Below are 20,535 nucleotides of genomic sequence, written 5' to 3' on the forward strand. Positions count from 1 at the left end.
GAGGGCAATATGCTGGAAGGTTCTTGACTGAAGTTACAGAGACACAGGTGTCCCCCAAGGAAAATTTGTAGAACGGCACAATTCCTTTTGCAGTTTTCTGTGTTTACACTGTATTAGATTTCTAAGCTGCCACGACAAATTATAATAAATTGGATGCCTCAAACAATGCAAACTTATCATCTTAGAGTTAGGTAGATCAGGATTCCAAAATGGGTCTCACTGGGCTAAATCCAGCAGTGTGTTTGTTCTGCTTGGGTGCTCTCAGGAAAAATCCATTTCCTTGTCTTTTCTGGCTTCTGGCAAAGCCCATTTCTAAATGGTAAAATCAGCACACTGCATCCACGTGGCACCAGTCAGGAAAGGTTCAGTGCTTTTACAGATCCATATAACTGTACTGGGCCCACCCCAATAATCCTGGAAAGTCATACTTCAAGGTGCTAAACTCAATCAAATCTGTAAAAACCCATTTTTCTACGTGAAGTAAGATCTTCACATGTTCAGGTATTAGGATGTGAACACCCGTGGGAGCCACTATTCCACCTCCTACGTGCACTACACTTTCAGAATAAATATAGAAAATCAAAGCAGCATGCATAGGTAACTGCTCAAAGTTTGAAGTTAATGCATCATCCATAAGATGAACAATGCAGACCCTTGGATCATTCTGACTGACTAGAGAATTCCATTTTACTATTGTCACAGCGGTACCGTTCTTTTAACATTTCCCACATTTTTTCAATATTACTGTTTCATACACTGAGTGTTTTTTGTATTTTTGTCATACTTATCAATTCTCCTATATATAATTCTTTCCCCCACTCCAGCATTCCTTCTTACATCTCATTCTTTTGGACATAATTTCCCTATTCCTGAACACATCTTTGAATAATTTTCTTCAGTGAGGCTCTATAAATGAAAAACTTCATTTCCATTTAGCTAAAAACTCTTTTTGTTTTTACCCATGTGTGTGTGATAGTGTAGCAAGGAAAGACATACTGGGTTACAGATGTAGTATACTGAGATGGCCTAAAAGTTTTGAAGTTAGACTGCCAATGTTTCTGTCTTCACTCCACCACTCAGTAAGCACATAATACTGACTTCTGTGACTTTCTCTTATGTATAAATTGTGAATAATGACAGCTACATCTTAAAAGTTGTAAAAATTGAAAGAGTTAATACATGTAAAGTGTTTCAGGCAGTATATAACATGTAGAAGAATTAAATTAATGGTAAGCTACCATTAGCTATGGAGAGTTAATTTTCATTGGCATTTAAAAAATATTATTTCATTGTTTTCTGGGATCTACTGCTGTTGTTGAAAAGTTTCTTTCAGTTTAAAGGTTTTTCATTTCAAAGTAATTTCTGTTCCTGCTTACACTGAATTGTTTCTTACACTGGTTTAACTGTTCACAAGCTGCTTCTGCCTCCAGGCACATTCTGGGAGGGCCAAGTTTCTGGGTTCAGTCTTCCGGGCTGCCACCTGCGGACCCACTGGCACTGCCATACAGACACCCCAGGACGTTCCTTGGGGAACCGCAACGGGAGCACAGGCTGGATCCACACACACACGGGGTATGGGGTGCACAGGACCCAGCAAGAGATCTGAGGAAGATGGCTCTGCTGTTTTTACTAGTTTTTTTTTTTTAAAAATACTGTGGGGAAACAGGACTCTGGAGTGGCTTATGCCACCATCTTCGCTGACACATTCTACTCAATCTCTTGCTCATCCTTTTTGTGTTTTGTAAGCCATTTCCAGCAGAGTTTATCTGGGAGAATTCTGTGCAGTCTGAATGAAAGGAGTCTCTCAGAGAGGTTCTGCTTTTTGCAGCTAACAAACAAATTAGATAACACTAGCTCACATCCAATTTTATGACAAACCCTATAGTTGTATAATTTCAAACTGCAAATTCATGTCACACAAGACTGATATTATAAATGCACAAAAATGAAATTTACCCCACCCCACCTTCCTACATACACACACACATACACATACTCATATGCACATATCTCTAATTCGGAGTACTCACCAACATACACATGCTTTTTGTCTCCATGTGCCGAGGGGCATGCTTTTAGTTTCCTACACTTTTATCGAGGATGCAACCAAAAAGGACACTGGCCATGAGATTTTGTACACTTGTCCAGAGTGATGCCCTGATAATCCCAGAGTGATTTGAACAGTGAATAAAGAGCATTTGCAAAGTCCTCTTGGGGGAATGGTGAGAAAGGAGGAAAATTTAATTTCCCCAAGTGAGAATTCCTGATACTCTCACAAGCAGTGGCTCACAAGCAATAGGCTGAGCCCTCAACCTTAGGGTTTGTTCATATGAAATTTAACTTCACAAAGACAGGCTAAGCCTACTTAAACTTGGGCTTGTCACCCCCAAGAGAACCTCTTTTGTTGCTTGGATGTGGCTTCTCTCTCTCTCAGCCAACATGACAAGTAAACTCACTGCCCTCCCCCATCTATGTGGGACATGACTCCCAGGGGTGTGGACCTTCCCAGCAACATGGGACAGAAATCCTAGAATGAGCTGAGACTCAGCACCAAGGGGTTGAGAAAACCTTATTGACCAAAAGGGGGAAGAGAGAATTGAGACAAAGCGTCAATGGCTGAGAGATTCCAAACAGAGTCGAGAGGTTATGCTGGAGGTTATTCTTATGCATTAAGTAGACATCACCCTGTTATTCAAGATGTAATGGAGAAGCTGAAGGGAACTGCCTGAAAATGAAGAGCTGTGTTCCAGTAGCCATGTTTCTTAAAGATGATTGCATGATGATATAGTTTTTGCAATGTGACTATGTGATTGTCAAAACTTTGCATCTGATGCTTCTTTTATCTACCTTATGGATAGATGAATAAAACATATGGATTAATAAATAAATAATAGGGGGAAAAAATCTTAAAATAAATTTGGTAGATTGAAATCTAGGCTAGTGATCAATGAGAGGGAAGGGTAAGTGGTATGGTATGTATGAATTTTTTTCGGCTTTCTTTTTATTTCTTTTCCTGAATTGATGCAAATGTTCTAAGAAATGATCATGATGTTGAATATACAACTATGGGATGATATTGTGAGTTAATGATTATATATCAAGAATGGAATGATCATGTGATAAATAAATACGGAGGGAGGGAGGGAGGGAGACAGAGAGAGGGGGGAGAGAGAGAGAGAGACGGAGGGAGGGAGGGAGGGAGAGAGAGAGAGAGAGAGACAGACAGACAGACAGAAAGACAGACAGACAGAAAGAGAGGTCCTTGGCATTATGAAGATGTCTCAACTCTAATTCACCACTTCAGCGATTATCCTCGATCTCAAGACAAGTGATAAAATTCATGCCTCTACAGGGTTTCGAGACTGTAACTGCTCCAGCCCCTCCCACCTTATCTACTCCGAGAAGCCACTAGGTTTCTTCTCACAGACTCTTTCTCTGACTTTCACAACCCTCTTCACTTTTGGCTTATAAGAATTTCCCTTATTTTCTTATTAGCTCAGCTATGAACCTAAAAAGATTTTTTTTAATAATAGTATTAACGAGTATTTCTAAATAATTAGCACAGGAGTTTTCAGATGAACTACCATATTACCACAAATAGAAAGTGTGTGTTTCATCTCTATGTTTTTCTGAGTTTTCTATAGATTCTACAATAAATAAGCATTAAAGGAGAAAAGTCATTTTTAAAATTGCTCACTGAATAAGGTAATCAGAATAGAAACTGAAAAGTTGGTGCTTAACAAACTTATATTATATTGTGAATTTCCATTTGATAAAAGAAGAAATTTATATTTAAAGCAGTTGTTATAACCAAGTCTTTGCATCACAATCCCTGAGCATCTTATCACATGTATACACCAGGTCCCTACCCTTTGAATTCTGATCTATTACATCTGGAAGGAACCAAGAAAACCAAATTTTAAAGACATTCCTGTGGTTCTGATGCACAGCTCATTCAAAAATCGCTAGTTTAGAAGTTTGGAAGACAGCAAATAACATGCGAAGGCAGGAGATTTGTTCCCGGTTCCTCTTTATCAGGGACTTGCCTGAGTTTCTTCTCAAGTTCTGATCGCAACAAAGAGAAATGGCTCCAAATCAGAGGCAAGCGCTTTAGACGCCATAGAAGGGAGGGAGAGTTGGTAGTCAAAAGGCAAATGTGGTAGCCAACTTCAGTTATATATAAGGTCAAGTTTCTAGGTGCTTTACTTTATCATTGTGACCCTGCTCACCTGTGCTGTGGCTCCCAGGCATCTAGTCCCTCTCCCAGGGGGAGGACCTCCCTCCCTGCTGTGACCCTGCTCACCTGTGCTGTGGCTCCCAGGCATCTAAGTCCCTCTCCCAGAGGGAGGGCCCCCCTCCCTGCTGTGACCCTGCTCACCTGTGCTGTGGCTCCCAGGCATCCGTTCCCTCTCCCAGGGAGAGGACCCCCCTCCCTGCTGTGACCCTGCTCACCTGTGCTATGGCTCCCAGGCATCCGTTCCCTCTCTCAGGGGGAGGACCTCCCTCCCTGCTGTGACCCTGCTCACCTGTGCTGTGGCTCCCAGGCATCTAGTCCCTCTCCCAGGGGGAGAACCCCCCTCCCTGCTGTGACCCTGCTCACCTGTGCTGTGGCTCCCAGGCATCTAGTCCCTCTCCCAGGGGGAGGACCCCCCTCCCTGCTGTGACCCTGCTCACCTGTGCTGTGGCTCCCAGGCATCTAGTCCCTCTCCCAGGGGGAAGACCCCCCTCCCTGCTGTGACCCTGCTCACCTGTGCTGTGGCTCCCAGGCATCTAGTCCCTCTCCCAGGGGGAGGACCCCCCTCCCTGCTGTGACCCTGCTCACCTGTGCTGTGGCTCCCAGGCATCCAGTCTCGCTTTCTGCCCATTAACACCACATCTGATCATGGCACTTTCTCTGGCCTCTAAACGCGAGAAAAAGTAACTGGAGGCACTTTCTAACTGAATTTCCAAAAGTCACTGAGTGGTTCTACGTAGTTCTTTTTTCTTGTACCACAAGATACAACAGGGGCCTGCTCCTTTAGTCTTTGTCCTGGAATGAACGAGGCATGGAATAAAGTAGAATTCCACACACAGCTGATGTGTACAGTTGTGAGAAATGAGTGTTTGCTGTTGTAAGCTACCAAAATTTAGATGTCAGTTGCTGATGTTGCATAACTAACACAGAAATCATTTCCTCTGTTATATTATTACAAATACTTTCTGCAAGATTGACGAGAGATGCAAGGGTCATTCTTTTTATAAACAGTCAAGAAAAACACAGACAATGCTCCCAGCCCAATCTCATACAGAAAAACAAATAAATACAATTGAATGATGTAAAGCATCATAATGAAATGCAGTTTAAATCATCCATTCACTGTCCTGCCCAAATTGCTCTCTACGAGGCAGCAGGCTAGTCCCTGGTAATATAGAGGTGACTGAAACAGAGAGAAAACAAAGGAAAGAAACCAGGAGCTGATACTGGAGAGGGAAAAACAAACAGGTGAATGAAGAACCACAACACAGTGTGATAAGGCGAGTACCACGTCTTATCACAACATCAGATAAATCATGAAAAGCTTCAGAGTAGAGAGAACCTTAGAGAGGCAGCTCTCAAAAATTAGGCAGGGTGCAGGGCACGGTGGCTCAGCAGGCAGAGTTCTCACCTGCCATGTCAGAGACCTGGGTTCGATTCCTGGTGCCTGTCCATGAAAAAAACAGGCAGGCAGATGTTAAGGGACGTGGAGATGAACATCCGAAATAAAGGCAGAGAGCCCTGAAGGGTCCAGCGAGGGTGAGAAAGTGGCTATTCAATGTGAGTGGACCAGTGCATGCAAAAGGAGGCTGACGAGGCAGACTGGAAGCAAGAGCCCTTCACACCACAGAGTCAACAGTTACCCCAGAGGCTGGCAGCAGTAAGCCACGGGAGATTCCACACAGATCATGCCACAATCAGACTCGTGCTGAGGTGGCAGCACCAACAGAGAAGCCCAGAGGCTGGACTGGAAAGGAAGAGCACAGCAACACCACTGTTCCCTGTTCTGATGGCTTCGTACCTCAGTAAAGGCAAATGGCTAGATGCTTCATTCAAAAGGCGCATGCTAAATTGCCAAGTAAAACCAACAAAAAGCTGGCTATATACAAACGGTTTACAAGACTCCATGAGGAAGAAGAATCACAAACAAGATTACTGGAAAGAACTTAAAGTCATTTCTTCCTTTCTAACTCATAAAACATTCATATTCAATCTATACTGACTCTGCCACAGTATTCTACTATCATAAACAACCCACCCTCTGCTCACAGTAAACTATCTTAAATTTGAAATTTGAATTCTAAGTACAAATTGCATATGAAAAGATGGATAATTTTAAAGAGCCAATGAACAAATATATTCTAACAGACAATTTTTTCATAAAAGTCTCTAAAATTAAAGTTAACTGACCAATCTTTCCTTTCTATCTTGGTCGTTCTGGTCTACAACCATGTACTTACTGGACTTCAAATACTAACAAGCTAGTACAAAGAAGGAGACTTAGTTGGAATTTAGAATGGCTTCCCATTAAATGGCTTCTGCTTCAACCTCCATCTAACGCTTCGAACTTCATAGTAAATCGGTGCTTCCCGCGCACAGACCATCCTGCCTGAGGCCTCTCCAATACAGAGCCACTATCTCTTGAAACAGCATATTTGATCTGAGGCCAAATTAAGAGGTTATTTACTTTGCAAAAATATGCTAAGCTCACACAAAGAGAATTGATCATCCATCTGAAGCTTTTAGAAATATGAGCTATGAATAGTCAGAAGCAAATATGAGCTATTTACAAATAATTAATAACATCAATTTGCTTATCTGTGATCCTCTTATGAGAGCTTAAAGATTTTCACAAATATTTTCAAGGTCTCAAGGGCAGAACTCTTACTCTACAGCTGGGAGAGAACAGCAAAATGATTAAGGATACAAGCTTTGGAACCAGAAGATACACAAATGAATCCAGGTTTCTCCACTTACTGTGGGGCCATGGGCAATGACTTAACCACTCTATATACAAGTATCCTTTCCTGTAATATCAAGATAGGAAAAGTATATACCTCATAGGATTATTTCAAGGATTAAATGACTTAATACTTAAGTCATGTGCCTGCCCGAAGTAAAACTTCAATACTTAGCTTTTTGGTATTACCAGTTTCCAACACATAATCAACAAACTTTGGAATTAATCAAAGCAAACATAATTTTATAAACTTGCAAAACATTTTGGATTGTACTGTCAAAACATTTTAAAAGAATAAAATGACAATTATTTTTCTTTTGTTTACAGGAAAAGTATTTGCAAAGCCTATTATAAAAATTAATAAGCAAAATCTAATTGTGTAGAAAAGAAAGTTCAGACATTTTTAAGAACTTAGAGTTTCTACTTACATCTGGTTTGGAATGCTGAAATATCTTCAGTGGAAATTTTAAGTCCCCTTTAGCTAACATTACTAAATATTCTCTTAGCAGTTCATTAGCCACACCAGGAGACTGCTTCTCACAACGGTGAAGAAAAGGAACCATCCATTGATACGCACTGGTCACATACTTGTCCTCAGAACACTGAAAAGATAATATAACCAAAAAAACCAAGCAGTAGTTATTAAATTAAATCACTCACTATACCAGACAGATAAGCTCACAGATAAGCAAGCTGATGCTAAAGAGAGAGAGCCCATTTCCTTCTATGCTAGACCTCTTGTCACAACGCACATGCAGACAGAGGCCAGAGAATCACCTTCTGCCTGGAGCTGGTAGAGCTAACAGCAGAAATATCCCTGTGACCCACCTCCACAGGGCTGTAATCTGTTAGAGTTCCCAAGTAGCCTAAGCCCAGCTCTGAAAGGCAAATACAAGATTATTACTCATTCATGAAGCCCTCCAGAGTAAGAGAGGTTCTACCTGAGGGCAGGGGGAAGAGAAAGAGTGGAAAGCATGTCAGAGAGACTACAGACCAATAGAAAGAAAGAGAAAAAGGGAAAGGGACAAGTAAAAATAAGCTCCAGAAAAGGAGCCACTTGAGAATGGAGTCTGATCTATGAAGACCTAGGATTTCTCACTTCCTTTTCCTCTTTGTTTTCTTCCTTTACATCCACCCTTAGAAAACTATAAATGGCATAGATAAGTTTAATAAGTATCACAAAAATTACACAATCCCTTCTCTTGAATATCACAGGAGACACACTTGAATCTCTTAAAAGGAGTCCTATATATGGCACAAATAAATTTTCATCCAATACATTATCATGAAGAAAAGAAAGAAAAGATAGAGACAGAAGAGGTATGAAAAGTGGTATGGATAAGAAAGGGGTTAGATGATGAGAGGAAGAGAGAAAGGAAGAAAAGAAATAAAAGGCATGAGAGACGGAATGTCACAGAAAAAGAGAAGAGTTGAGGAAAAGAAAAGAGAACCCATGAGGCTGCCATGACTTCTACCCTCTCATCAAGCCCACTCAAAGAGCAGCCTAACGACTACAGGACTGAAAGAGCCCTTCCTGAAAGCCAGCACCAGCAGGACACCATCACTCTCACCTTTAAAGGTGTCTCTTTATACCCTGGGTTTAAGAGAAACCAGGTCCTGACTTTCAGAAGAAAGTACAAGTTGACCCAGTAAAAAAATATATATAAGCGTCGCTGGGCAAGTTCTCCTAAACGTAACCCTGAAGCCAGGACACTGCTGCCACATAACCACTCAGTCCTCAGACTCCAGTACTTTTTGCTTTTATGAGCCCTTGAAATATGTAATTGGGAATTTTAACACAATTATGGGTTGGAAGCAGGATTAATCCCACAATGACAGTCTGAAGGAAGGACAAGAAAATTACAAAAACAGCCTAAATTATTTTGGATATATTTAGTAATTTACCCATTACATTTGACTGGGAAAAAAAAATCAAGGAACTGTCCTTCATTTGCTAAGTTCTCATGTGTGGAGAACATTTCATCTTTGGCTTGGAGACACATATTACAATGTACATAGGCAACGCTTCACAAGAAAGTTAAAATAAAACCTACATTATTCATCAGTAACCTTAGTTTTTCAATGTCTTTCATCTGCTGGAGTTCTTTCAAGGTCAAGGTCAAGTCACCCCCAGCTTCATAAACCAGTGTTTCCAAAGTAACCAAATTATCACACAAAACCAGCAAACCAGGAATACTCCGCTCCATTCCAAGTCGAATAAGTGACAATGCACAATCAACCTAAAATTGAAAAGTGACAGTAAGTCCTTCAGAGTATTAGATCTTTCTCATATACTCAAAACTAAAATTTTTCAGTACAGAATCTAATTCTTTTTTTATAAAATCACGTTATCAGTAGCACATACTTCAATTTACTATGAAAACAGAGTTCTTTATTAAATATTTCAGCATCAATCTCTATCAAAGGAATTAAACACCATCAAGTAATACTGAAGACAAAGATAACAGAAACAATACTTTTAAATGTGTAAAGCATTTAAGCAGTTTACAAAGCAGTGTTACTTGTTTATTTAATTCTCAAGATACTATATTAACAGGCAGGAAAAAAATGACACAGCTAGTTAGTAATGATGCCAAATTATCCCTACTTTCACGATACCACTCTGGTTCTAAGGTTGCTTTTATAACTCCCATTCAGTTTCTATGCCTCCGCAGTGATCTCCATACAGGTTTACCATAAATATTTGTTGATGATAACTTGAGTACAAACACTCCTTCTCAGAGTGAATCCTTACCCTTCACTGACAGCAAGCCAAAGAATGGTTTTCCTGTAAATGCTCAATCAACAGCAATTTGACCCCACCCGCTTGATCATTTCCTCTGAATTATGGCAAAATTGTGTACTGTGGCCTCCCTCACACTAGAATGGCTCACTTTCTTATTCCTAGACTAGTCGATGATTTACTACTATGAGTTAAGCACATTCTAAGTGTTAGAAATACAAGACTGAATAAACTACAGTTTCTTCCTTCAAAGACCTCTCAATTTAGTAGGGAAAGACCATCCAGTAAATCAGTGAGTGAGGTTAACGGCTGTCAATGATTGGGATTTCAAAGAAGAGAATACACACCTGCCCAACATGGGAGTATCAGTTTTCCAAAGGAGGGACTACTTAAAACGAGCTTTAAAGGATCACAGGTGCTCTTTAGGTAAAGAAGGAAAAACAAAGGAAGAACAGCATGGAACATACACAATATGTTGTGAAAGTACAAGTAGGTCCATATGGATAAAGAGAAAGATGTGAAGTGACATGATGAAAAACATGGCTAGAGTACAAGAGAGGGGCCAGATCATAAAAAAATATCATTTGCAGTTTATTATGAAATACAATACCACAAAAGGATTTTCTACAGATTTTCTGCCTAAGTTTTTTATTTCCTTCCATATGTAGATTTACTGAAGGAAAACTACTCAGTAAATACTTATTGAATTATGAATGAAAGATGAATGATGAAAATAGACTGGACTAAAAATAGTAGATTTGTAGGAGAACTGCAGTTAGAAAAATCCTAACCGAAATACAGTGACTCACGTGTGTAATCACTAATTTGTTCACTCATTTGTTCACATGGTGCAGATACTTGTTGAACATTTCTTATGTGCTGAGGAAAAGATACAGGAGAGCAAAACTGAGGGAGTGTCACTGAAGACATAAAGGAGATGAATATAACAAGGAAATGAGATACCAGGAAGCAAAAGTGGCAGATCAGAGGAGGCGTGAGGAGGAGGGGAGGACAGAATATAACCTAGGTGTCTCATGTAAACAGTGGGGTACCACATGAGGCTCTTCATTAAGCAATGATTAAAAGAGCACATTTAGAGAAAGCAAAAATTAATTCTACATCAAACATACTGATTCTGAGGTGTTTAAGTAAAATAAAATAGCCACCTTCACTAGGTGATGCTGGAGAGAACCCTGTCCATGAAAGTACTTTCCAGAAGACAAAAACAAATGACCTCTCCAAGAAGATGGCGGAGTGAGCTAGAGTGAATTCACCCCTGCTCCATGGGACAAGACAGAACAGGGAGAGAAAGACAGGGACTGCAGTCCCAGGGGGATGAGTGATTATGGTGGGATCTTCAGCGATACTTGGGGAAGAGAGAGACCAGGGATTTGGGTGAGGAGAGCATGGTATGTTAGATAGGTTGGAATCACCAGGGGGGACAGCAGGAGGCGGAGATGTGTGGATTGGAGGGAACTGACCTTCTTCTTTTCCAGCCAGGCCCAGTTGGCTGGTTATGGAAACCTCCCTGGGGGCACCGGAGGCAGGCCTGGCCATCTGCAGCCTTCAAAGCCAGGCCTCTGGGCTCTAAGGGTGGTCGCCCAGCCAGATGCTCCAAGTAGCCGGCCCATCAGGTGCATATAGGGTAAATTCACCAGGCACCTTGGATAAGCTAATTGCCCCAGGCACTGCTTCCCTGTTCTGTGCCAGTATCAGCCATCCCATCAACAGGGACTGTAAGCACCCCCACCAAGAAAGCTGGATTTCTAGGTGACCACTACAGTCAGAAAGGGAGGGGCTGTGGGAGGAGTGGCCTCAGGAGTACCACCCCCTGGGCAGAAGTGGTAAATGAAGGCTGGCAAACTATTTGCCTCGGGTTTTTTTAATCCTTTTTAGCTCCTTTTTTAACTATATTTTTTTACTCTTAATATTTTTACCAGTAGCATTATGGCTGTTTATTTATATTTTTTATTAATATATATTTTACTTATTTATATTTCATGGATTTTTGAATTCTTATTTTTTGGGGTTTTTTTTATTTTGTTAGTATTATTACTATATTACAACATATTTGTTTCAACTATCCTTTACCCTTCTGTGGGCACCAGTCTAAGTTCACATCCAGTATATCTTGGGGTGTCTACTTCTGACTTTGGGGCCTACTATCATTGAGGTATGGGTTTTTCTTTTATCCTTTCACATTTCTATTATGTTTTTATTTATATATTTTTTTTGGGTGCATGGGTCGAGAACGAAGACCAGGCCTTTCACATGGTAGGTCGGCATTCTGCCATTGAACTATCCTTTCACTCTGCATAGCCTTTACCAGACTTGAAGTAGAACTGTACTCACTGCACGAGATCCACCCAGGTGATAGTTTGGCAGGGAATTACTGACAAACAAAACACAACAGGAAATCGTCAATGAAAAATCAAGTAAATCTGAAACATTAGACAAGTAAAAGGAAGCAACTTACAAAGTAAACTTACTAAGACAATCAAATGACCAGAATACAATAGAACATCACAAAGCATGTGAAGATCCAAACAGAAATGGGCCAACCAAATGGCCAAATCAAAACTCTGGAGAGGACACAGAATTTTTACAGACAAATAAAGGGTATCAGAAGGATAACAGAGGAGCATAAAGAAGAACTTGAAAGATCCAGGAGAAAAATGGCAGATCTCACAGAGATGAAAGATACAGTAGACCAAATTAGAAATACACTAGAGACATACAATAGCAGATTTGAAGAAGCAAAGAGAATAATAAGTGAGCTAGAAGACAGAACAATTGAACTAGAGGCTACAAAAGAAGAAACGGCAAGAAAGATGGAATTAACGCAACTGGGTCTTAAGGTAATGATGGACAACAAGAGTCGCACAATTATAAGAATTACTGGTGTCCCAGAAGAAAAAGAGAAGAGTTAGCTGGGAAAGTTAGCTGAAGATAAAATCAGGGGAAAATTCCCAAACCTTATAAAAGACATGAATACGTAAATCAAAGAGGTCCAACGAATTACAAACAGAATACAGCCAAATAAGTCCACTCCAAGACACATGCTAAACAAACTGTCAAATGCTGAAGAGAAACAAAAACTGCTGAAAACAACACAAGAACAGTGATTTACTATATACTAACTAGGGAAAGCACATTAAGACAAAGTTCGCTTCATCTCACCTCCGTCTCAACCACCATTGGCGGGCACAGTCTGCGGAAATTAAAGGTACCACATCACTTTAATGCTGGTAGGAAGTGGCCAGCAGACAACTACAACATGCTGGGCAGGATAAGAAAAGGACAGAGTCTACAGGCTTCACAGGAAAAGTCGAACAACCTGCTAGATCCCACCGTCAGGGAAAAGGGATGCTGGCTACTCTCTCCTACTCAGATGCAGGCCTGTGTGGTAAGGGAAAATGCAAGTGGGGTCTATAAAACCTGAGGAAATACTCCCCCGAACCCCCGAACTCCAAAATAAAGGTTCCACATAGGCAGAGAAAGAAACAGAAAAACAAGAACTGAAAAATTCTGATCAATTAAATGCAAAATTGATGCTGGAGTCTAGAATAAGTTGAACTGAATGTAAAGAACAGTTAAAGAACAAAGATACCCAGCGAGAAAGCCCTAGGGAAAAGAGTGAAAACAACATACAAAATAAACTATTTAAAGAAATCAAATGACCAGACATCAGCAAAATATAACAAACCACACTAGGAAAATGAAAGATATGGCCCAGACAAAGGAAAAAGCCAATACTTCAAATGAGACAAAGGACTTGAAACAACTAATTCAGAATGTTCAAACAGACATGCAAAATCTCATCAATAATCAAATTAATGAGTTGGGGGAAGATATAAAGAAGACATGGGGCTAATATGAAGAACTCAAAAGTGGGAAAAAGCAATTGACAGAATATATGAGAATAAAAGCCACAATAGAAGAGATAAAAAAAATTGGAAACATACAACAATGGATTTGAAGACACAGAAGAAGGGACTGGTGAAGTAGAGGACTGGACATCTGAAATCCAACACACAAAAGAAAATATAGGGGAAAGACTGGAAGAACACGAGCAGGGTTCCCAAGAATTGAATGACAAGATGAAATGCTGGAATATACACGTTCTTGATGTTCAAGAAGAAGAAGAGGGAAAAGGCAGAGGAAGACTAACAGAGGAAACAATCACTGAAAATTCTGGATCTCTTATAAAAGAAATAAAATCACACATCTAAGCAAAGCATACCCTAAACAGAATAGATCCAAATAGCCATACTCCAAGAGATTACTCATCAGATTCCCAAGTGTCAAAGACAAAGAGAGAACTGTGACAGCAGAGAGAGAAAAGAAATTCACCACTTATAAGGGAAGCTCAATGAGGTTAAAGGTAGATTTCTCAGCAGAAAACATGGAGCTGAGAAGGTAGCTGTATAATATATTTAAGATTCTAAAAGAGTCTTAAAGAGAAAAACTGACAACCAAGAATTTATCATCCTCACTGGGGAAAGAATGAAAGCTTTGTTCTAAAATGAAAAACCAGACAAGGACACAAACTGACACCATTATGATTTAACACTGTGGTGGAAGTTCAGGCCAGAGCAATTAGACAAAGGAAAAAAGGCATTCACATTGGAAAGAAAGACGTAAAACTCCCATTGTTTGCACATGACATGACTTAGGAATGCTTAAAGAGAACAATGATGGCGATTAAAGATACAAACATTAAAATGGTTTTACATGAGGTAGAACAAATGAATGTCAACATTGCAAGGGATTAAAAATGGATGGTGGGAGGAGGGGCCAAGATGGCGGTTTAGCAATGTGTGCGTTTTAGTTCATCCTCCAGAACAACTACTGAATAACCAGAAACAGTACATAACAGCTCCCAGAGCCACGATACTGACCGGACACACAGTGTACCCCAGTCTGGACCAGCTGGACCGGCTGCGAGTCTCCGCAACAGTGAGTTTCCCAAGCCGCGTCGGCGGGCGGCCAGCAGCCCCACCCCCACAGGCAGCTTTCCAGAGGGGAAGGAAAGACACTCTAATAGTAGCAGGGACTGAGTCCGATCAAACACCAATTGTGGCACTGATAAACACATTCTGACTACTAAAAATAGGCCCCCAGCTCGGGCGAAACTGGTCAAGGCAGAGGTCACTTATTGGTCTAACCGAAAAAGAGGAAAGGGGACAAAACGGAGGCATTTGTGGCTGTTTCTATGGAGGCTTCGCTGCTTCTGGATTCAGCGGCGGAACTACTCGGGCTGCAACTGCCCAAGGGATAGGCAGGAACAGGCTGCATTCAGGGATGTCTCCCACCTGCGCCTTCCCCAAGGGAGGGGTGAAAAGCAGCTCAGGTGGGATCCCTCCCTCAAGGAATTCAGACCCCAGGGCTGGGTAATTTGAAGCCATTAAAACCAGCCTACAACCTCTCCTCTGTCTCGACCACACCCCCAGCAGGGAGAGCCTTCCAAAGTTAAAGGAGTCACAACATCTTTTGCTGCTGGGACCCGCAGACAGACAAGCGCCACATACTGGGCAGGATAAGAAAAACAGAGCCAAGAGACTTCACAGGAAAGTCTTTCAACCTGCTGGGTCTCACCCTTAGGGAAAACTGACGCATGTGACTCCTTCCCCCCAATGGGAGGTCAGTTTAGTCCAGGAAAACCCGGCTGGAGTCGGTAATACCTATGTAGACCCTCCTAAAGGTGGGGAGGGAAAAGGCACCTTCCAAGCAGGACGAGAAACAAGAAACCAAGAACTGAAAAATTACCCTCTGTTAAACAAAATTTAAGCAACAGGCCCAGAAAAAGCTGAACTGAAGGTCAAAGAACAGATAGACAACAAACTCATCTAGCAAGAAAACCCTACGTAAGATAAGTGAAAGCAATCTCCAGAATAAACTAATTAAGGTAATTAAATGTCCACACGCCAGAAAAAAATAACAAATCACACCAGGAAAACTGAAGATCTGGCCCAGTCAAAGGAACAAACCAATAGTTCAAATGAGATATAGGAGGTGAAACAACTAATTCAGAATATACGAACAGACATGGAAAACCCCATCCAAAACCAAATCAATGAATTGAGGGAGGACATGAAGAAGGCAAGGAATGAACAAAAAGAAGAAATGGAAAGTCTGAAAAAATAAATCACAGAACTTGTGGGAATGAAAGATACAATAGAAGAGATGAAAAAAACAATGGAAACCTACAATGGTAGATTTCAAGAGACAGAGGTTAGAATTACTGAACTGGAGGATGGAACATCTGAAATCCAAAAAGAAACAGAAACTAAAGGGAAAAGAATGGAAAAATATGAGCAGGGACTCAGGGAATTGAATGATGACATGAAGCGCACAAATATTCGTGTTGTGGGTGTCCTGGAAGGAGAAGAGAAGGGAAAAGGAGGAGAAAAACTAATGGAAGAAATTATCACTGAAAATTTCCCAACTCTTATGAAAGACCTAAAATTACAGATCCAAGAAGTGCAGCGCACCCCAAAGAGAACAGATCCAAATAGACGTTCTCCAAGACACTTACTAGTCAGAATGTCAGACGTCAAAGACAAAGAGAGGCTCTTGAAAGCAGCAAGAGAAAAGCAATCCATCATATACAAGGGAAACCCAATAAGACTATGTGTAGATTTCTCAGCAGAAACCATGGAGGCGAGAAGAGAGTGGGATGATATATTTAAATTACTAAAAGAGAAAAACTGCCAACGAAGAATTCTATATCCAGCAAAACTGTCCTTCAAAAATGAAGGAGAAGTTAAAACATTTTCAGACAAAAAGTCACTGAGAGAATTTGTGACCAAGAGACCAGCTCTGCAAGAAATACTAACGGGAGAACTAGAGTCAGATACAAAAAGACAGAAGAGAGAGGTGTGGAGAAGAGTGTAGAAAAAAGGAAAATTAGATATGATATATAAAATACAAAAGGCAAAATGGTAAAGTACTACCCAAACAGTAATAACACTAAATGTTAATGGACTGAACTCCCCAATCAAAAGGCATAGACTGGCAGAATGGATTAAAAAACAGGACCCTTGTATATGCTGTCTACAGTAAACACATCTTAGACCAAAAGATAAACATAGGTTGAAAGTGAAAGGTTGGGAAAAGATATTTCATGCAAATTACAACCAGAAAAGAGCAGAAGTAGCTATACTAATATCCAACAAATTAGACTTCAAATGTAAAACAGTTAAAAGAGACAAAGAAGGATACTATCTACTAATAAAAGGAACAATTGAACAAGAAGACATAACAATCATAAATATTTACGCACCGAATCAGAATGCCCCAAAATACACGAGGAATACACTGCAAATACTGAAAAGGGAAATAGACACATCTACCATAATAGTTGGAGACTTCAATTCCCCACTCTCATCAAGGGACAGACCATCTAGACACAGGATCAATAAGGAAACAGAGAATTTGAATATTACAATAAATGAGCTAGACTTAACAGACATTTATAGGACATTACACCCCACAACAGCAGGATACACCTTTTTCTCAAGTGCTCATGGATCATTCTCAAAGATAGACCATATGCGGAAGGCGGTTGGGCGAGGCGCGATTCCGCGCGGCCCGGGCTCCGTCAGCATGTTGCTGCCTCCGGAGAAGGCCACCGAGCTGAAGCAGCTCATCCACCAGCAGCTGAGCAAGATGGATGTCCATGGCAGAATAAGAGAAATCCTTGCTGAGACTATACGTGAAGAATTAGCACCTGATCAACAGCAGTTATCAACAGAGGATTTAATCAAAGCCCTTAGACATCAAGGAATCATTGATGATGTGATGAAAGAACTTACTTTTGTTACTGACAATGTTGATCAAGAACTCCCTTCCTCTCCAAAACGACCTGCTTGTTTTACTGATAGACAATCAATGTTGTTAAAAAAAAGTTTTGGGTGGAAAAGCTTTCTTGGAACATCTGCAAGAACCTGAACTTTTACCTGGACAAGTTTGCTCCACCTTTACTTTATGTTTGCATTTTCGAAACCAACGTTTTCGTTCTAAACCTGTTCCATGTGCCTGCGAACCAGATTTTCATGATGGCTTTTTACTTGAAGTACACAGGGAAAGCTTAGGTGATGGAACTAGAATGGCTGATTCAACAACAATGTTATCAGTAAGTGATCCAATTCATATGGTGCTAATTAAAAGACATTTTTGGTGAGACTACTTTAGTAGCATCCTATTTTCTTGAATGGCGATCAGTTTTGGGCTGAGAAAATGGAGTGACCAATCTTACTGTGGAACTTAAGGGTGTAGGCACAGAATCAAAAGTTTCTGTGGGAATTTTAAGTATAAAACTTGAGATGTACCCTCCACTCAATCAAACATTATCTCAAGAAGTAGTGAACACTCAGCTTGCTTTGGAACATCACAAAACTGCAGAGAGAGAGCGATTGTTTCTTGTATATGCTAAACAGTGGCGGAGAGAATATTTACAAATTCGACCCTCACACAACTCACGGCTGGTTAAGATTTTTGCACAAGATGAAAATGGGATAAATAGGCCAGTCTGTTCCTATGTTAAACCACTTCGAGCTGGAAGACTTCTGGATACTCCAAGGCAAGGGACAAGATCTGTTAATGTCCTTGGCTATGAAAGAGCCCCCGTTATTGGAGGAGGAGGTAAACAGGAACACTGGTGCACTCTGCTGGCCTTTCTCTGTAGAAACAAGGGTGACTGTGAAGATCATGCAAACCTTTTGTGCACCCTGCTTCTTGGGTATGGACTAGAGGCCTGTGTCTGCGTGGGTACAAAGGCTAAAGGAGTACCCCATGCCTGGGTTATAACTTGTGGCACTGATGGAACCATCACTTTCTGGGAGAGTTTAACAGGACATAGGTACATCCATAAACGTATCAACCCTGATGAACCTCCACTTGCTGAACAGACCAAACCATTGTACCCATATCGAACAATTGGTTGTGTTTTCAATCATGAGATGTTCCTGGGAAATCGTCAGCCCTCAGACTCAGTAGAAGTCTACATATTTGATTTGAATGATGAATCCAAATGGAAACCCATCAGTGAGGAAGCAATTAAATTTGTGTGTGCTCCAGGAGCTATAACATCACTTCCACCCTTTCCTCCTGTGTGTGAGTCCATTATTGACGTCTCAGGAACAAGCAATGAAATGGAAATGCAGCTAAGGCTTCTAGTGTCAGAACACAGGAAGGATCTAGGCCTCACTACTGTTTGGGAAGATCAGCTTTCCTATCTTTTATCGCCAGCTTTGGCTTCTTATGAGTTTGAACATACGACAAGCATATCTGCAGGCAATGAAGAATTTCAAGATGTGATAAGAAGGGCTGTGCCTGATGGTCACACATTTAAAGAGTTCGCAATACATTTTGTATACAGAAACGCAAGGCGTGCATTTGCTACATGTCTTCAATCTCCTTTCTGTGAAGAAATAATCTGTTGTCTTTGAGACCAAGTGTGACTGGCAGTTCATGTCCGAGTGTTTACTTACCTCGAATCTGCATGTGATGGTTGGATCATGTTTCCTTGTAAATATCACTCGGTATTATAGGATTGTTATACCGGTGTGTTTTTGGAATTTTACACATTGTACACAACTACCTGTTGAGAAGTTCATTAGCTTAAAATCACTTATGGCTTGGATGCCATATTTCGGATCTGTATATATCTGATTGATAATGTTTGCAAAAACAATACTGTGTATATTCAAAAATTAAGGATGAGAAACTTGTATAAATCTTGTGAAATTTAGTTTAAAATTAGTGTATAGCCTATTTTAATAAATATTGCTTTGATTACGGGTATTCAGAAGTTTAAATATGAATATAAATTGACTTAATTTTCTTTACATTAATAGTAATCAGAAAGATATTTCTCTAAGGGTTTGAGCCATAGTAAAATCAACATGATAATTAATTTTCATAGTTTTAATAGGATTATTATATACAAATCTAGAGAAATTAACCTCATAACAGACTTATTAAACGCGTGAAAATATTCTTTGCAGGATTATAACATTTGTGGTATATTAATGGCCCTAGGGATATTTGCAACTTTTTTTTTATTAATTAAAGAAAAAAAAAGAAATTAACCCAACATTTAGAAATCATTCCATTCTACATATGCAATCAGTAATTCTTAATATCATCACATAGATGCATGATCATCATTTCTTAGTACATTTGCATCGATTTAGAAGAAGAACTAGCAAAACAACAGAAAAAGATATAGAATGTTAATATAAAGAAAAAAATAAAACTAATAATAGTCAAAAAAAAAAGAGAAAAACAGAAAAAAAAAAACCTATAGTTCAGATGTAGCTCCATTCAGTGCTTTAACATGATTACTTTACAATTAGGTATTATTGTGTTGTGCATTTTTGAGTTTTTGTATCTAGTCCTGTTGCACAGTCTGTATCCCTTCAGCTCCAATTACCCATTATCTTACCCTGTTTCTAACTCCTGCTGGACTCTGTTACCAATGACATATTCAAAGTTTATTCTCGAATGTCAGTTCACATCAGTGGGACCATACAGTATTTGTATGGATAGACTTTAGTTTTTGGATAGACTCACTCAGCATAATGTTCTCTAGGTCCATCCATGTTATTACATGCTTCATAAGTTTATTCTGTCTTAGAGCTGCATAATACTCCATCGTATGTATATACCACAGTTTGTTGAGCCACTCATCTGTTGATGGACATTTTGGCTGTTTCCATCTCTTTGCAATTGTAAATAACGCTGCTAAAAACATTGCTGCGTAAATGTCCGTTTGTGTCTTTACCCTTAAGTCCTTTGAGCAGATACCCAGTA

The 20,535-nt window shown here is 40.1% G+C and overlaps 1 protein-coding gene and 1 pseudogene across 3 annotated transcripts in view; one reads left to right on the forward strand and one right to left on the reverse strand.

Moving 5' to 3' along the window:
- NBAS (NBAS subunit of NRZ tethering complex) overlaps positions 1 to 20,535 on the reverse strand; it is a 585,536-nt gene that overhangs the window by 339,227 nt on the left and 225,774 nt on the right. For all 3 annotated transcript variants that reach the window (XM_077153236.1, XM_077153235.1, XM_077153237.1), the window contains 2 exons: positions 9,029 to 9,214; positions 7,403 to 7,576 (listed from right to left, as the gene is read on the reverse strand). In XM_077153236.1, the coding sequence (XP_077009351.1) occupies positions 7,403 to 7,576; positions 9,029 to 9,214 (360 nt within the window). The remainder of the gene's footprint in view (positions 1 to 7,402; positions 7,577 to 9,028; positions 9,215 to 20,535) is intronic.
- LOC143676132 (centrosomal protein of 76 kDa pseudogene) lies at positions 17,312 to 19,271 on the forward strand (annotated as a pseudogene).

This window comes from Tamandua tetradactyla, chromosome 3, assembly GCF_023851605.1.
Source record: "Tamandua tetradactyla isolate mTamTet1 chromosome 3, mTamTet1.pri, whole genome shotgun sequence".
NCBI classification, from domain to species: Eukaryota; Metazoa; Chordata; class Mammalia; order Pilosa; family Myrmecophagidae; genus Tamandua; species Tamandua tetradactyla.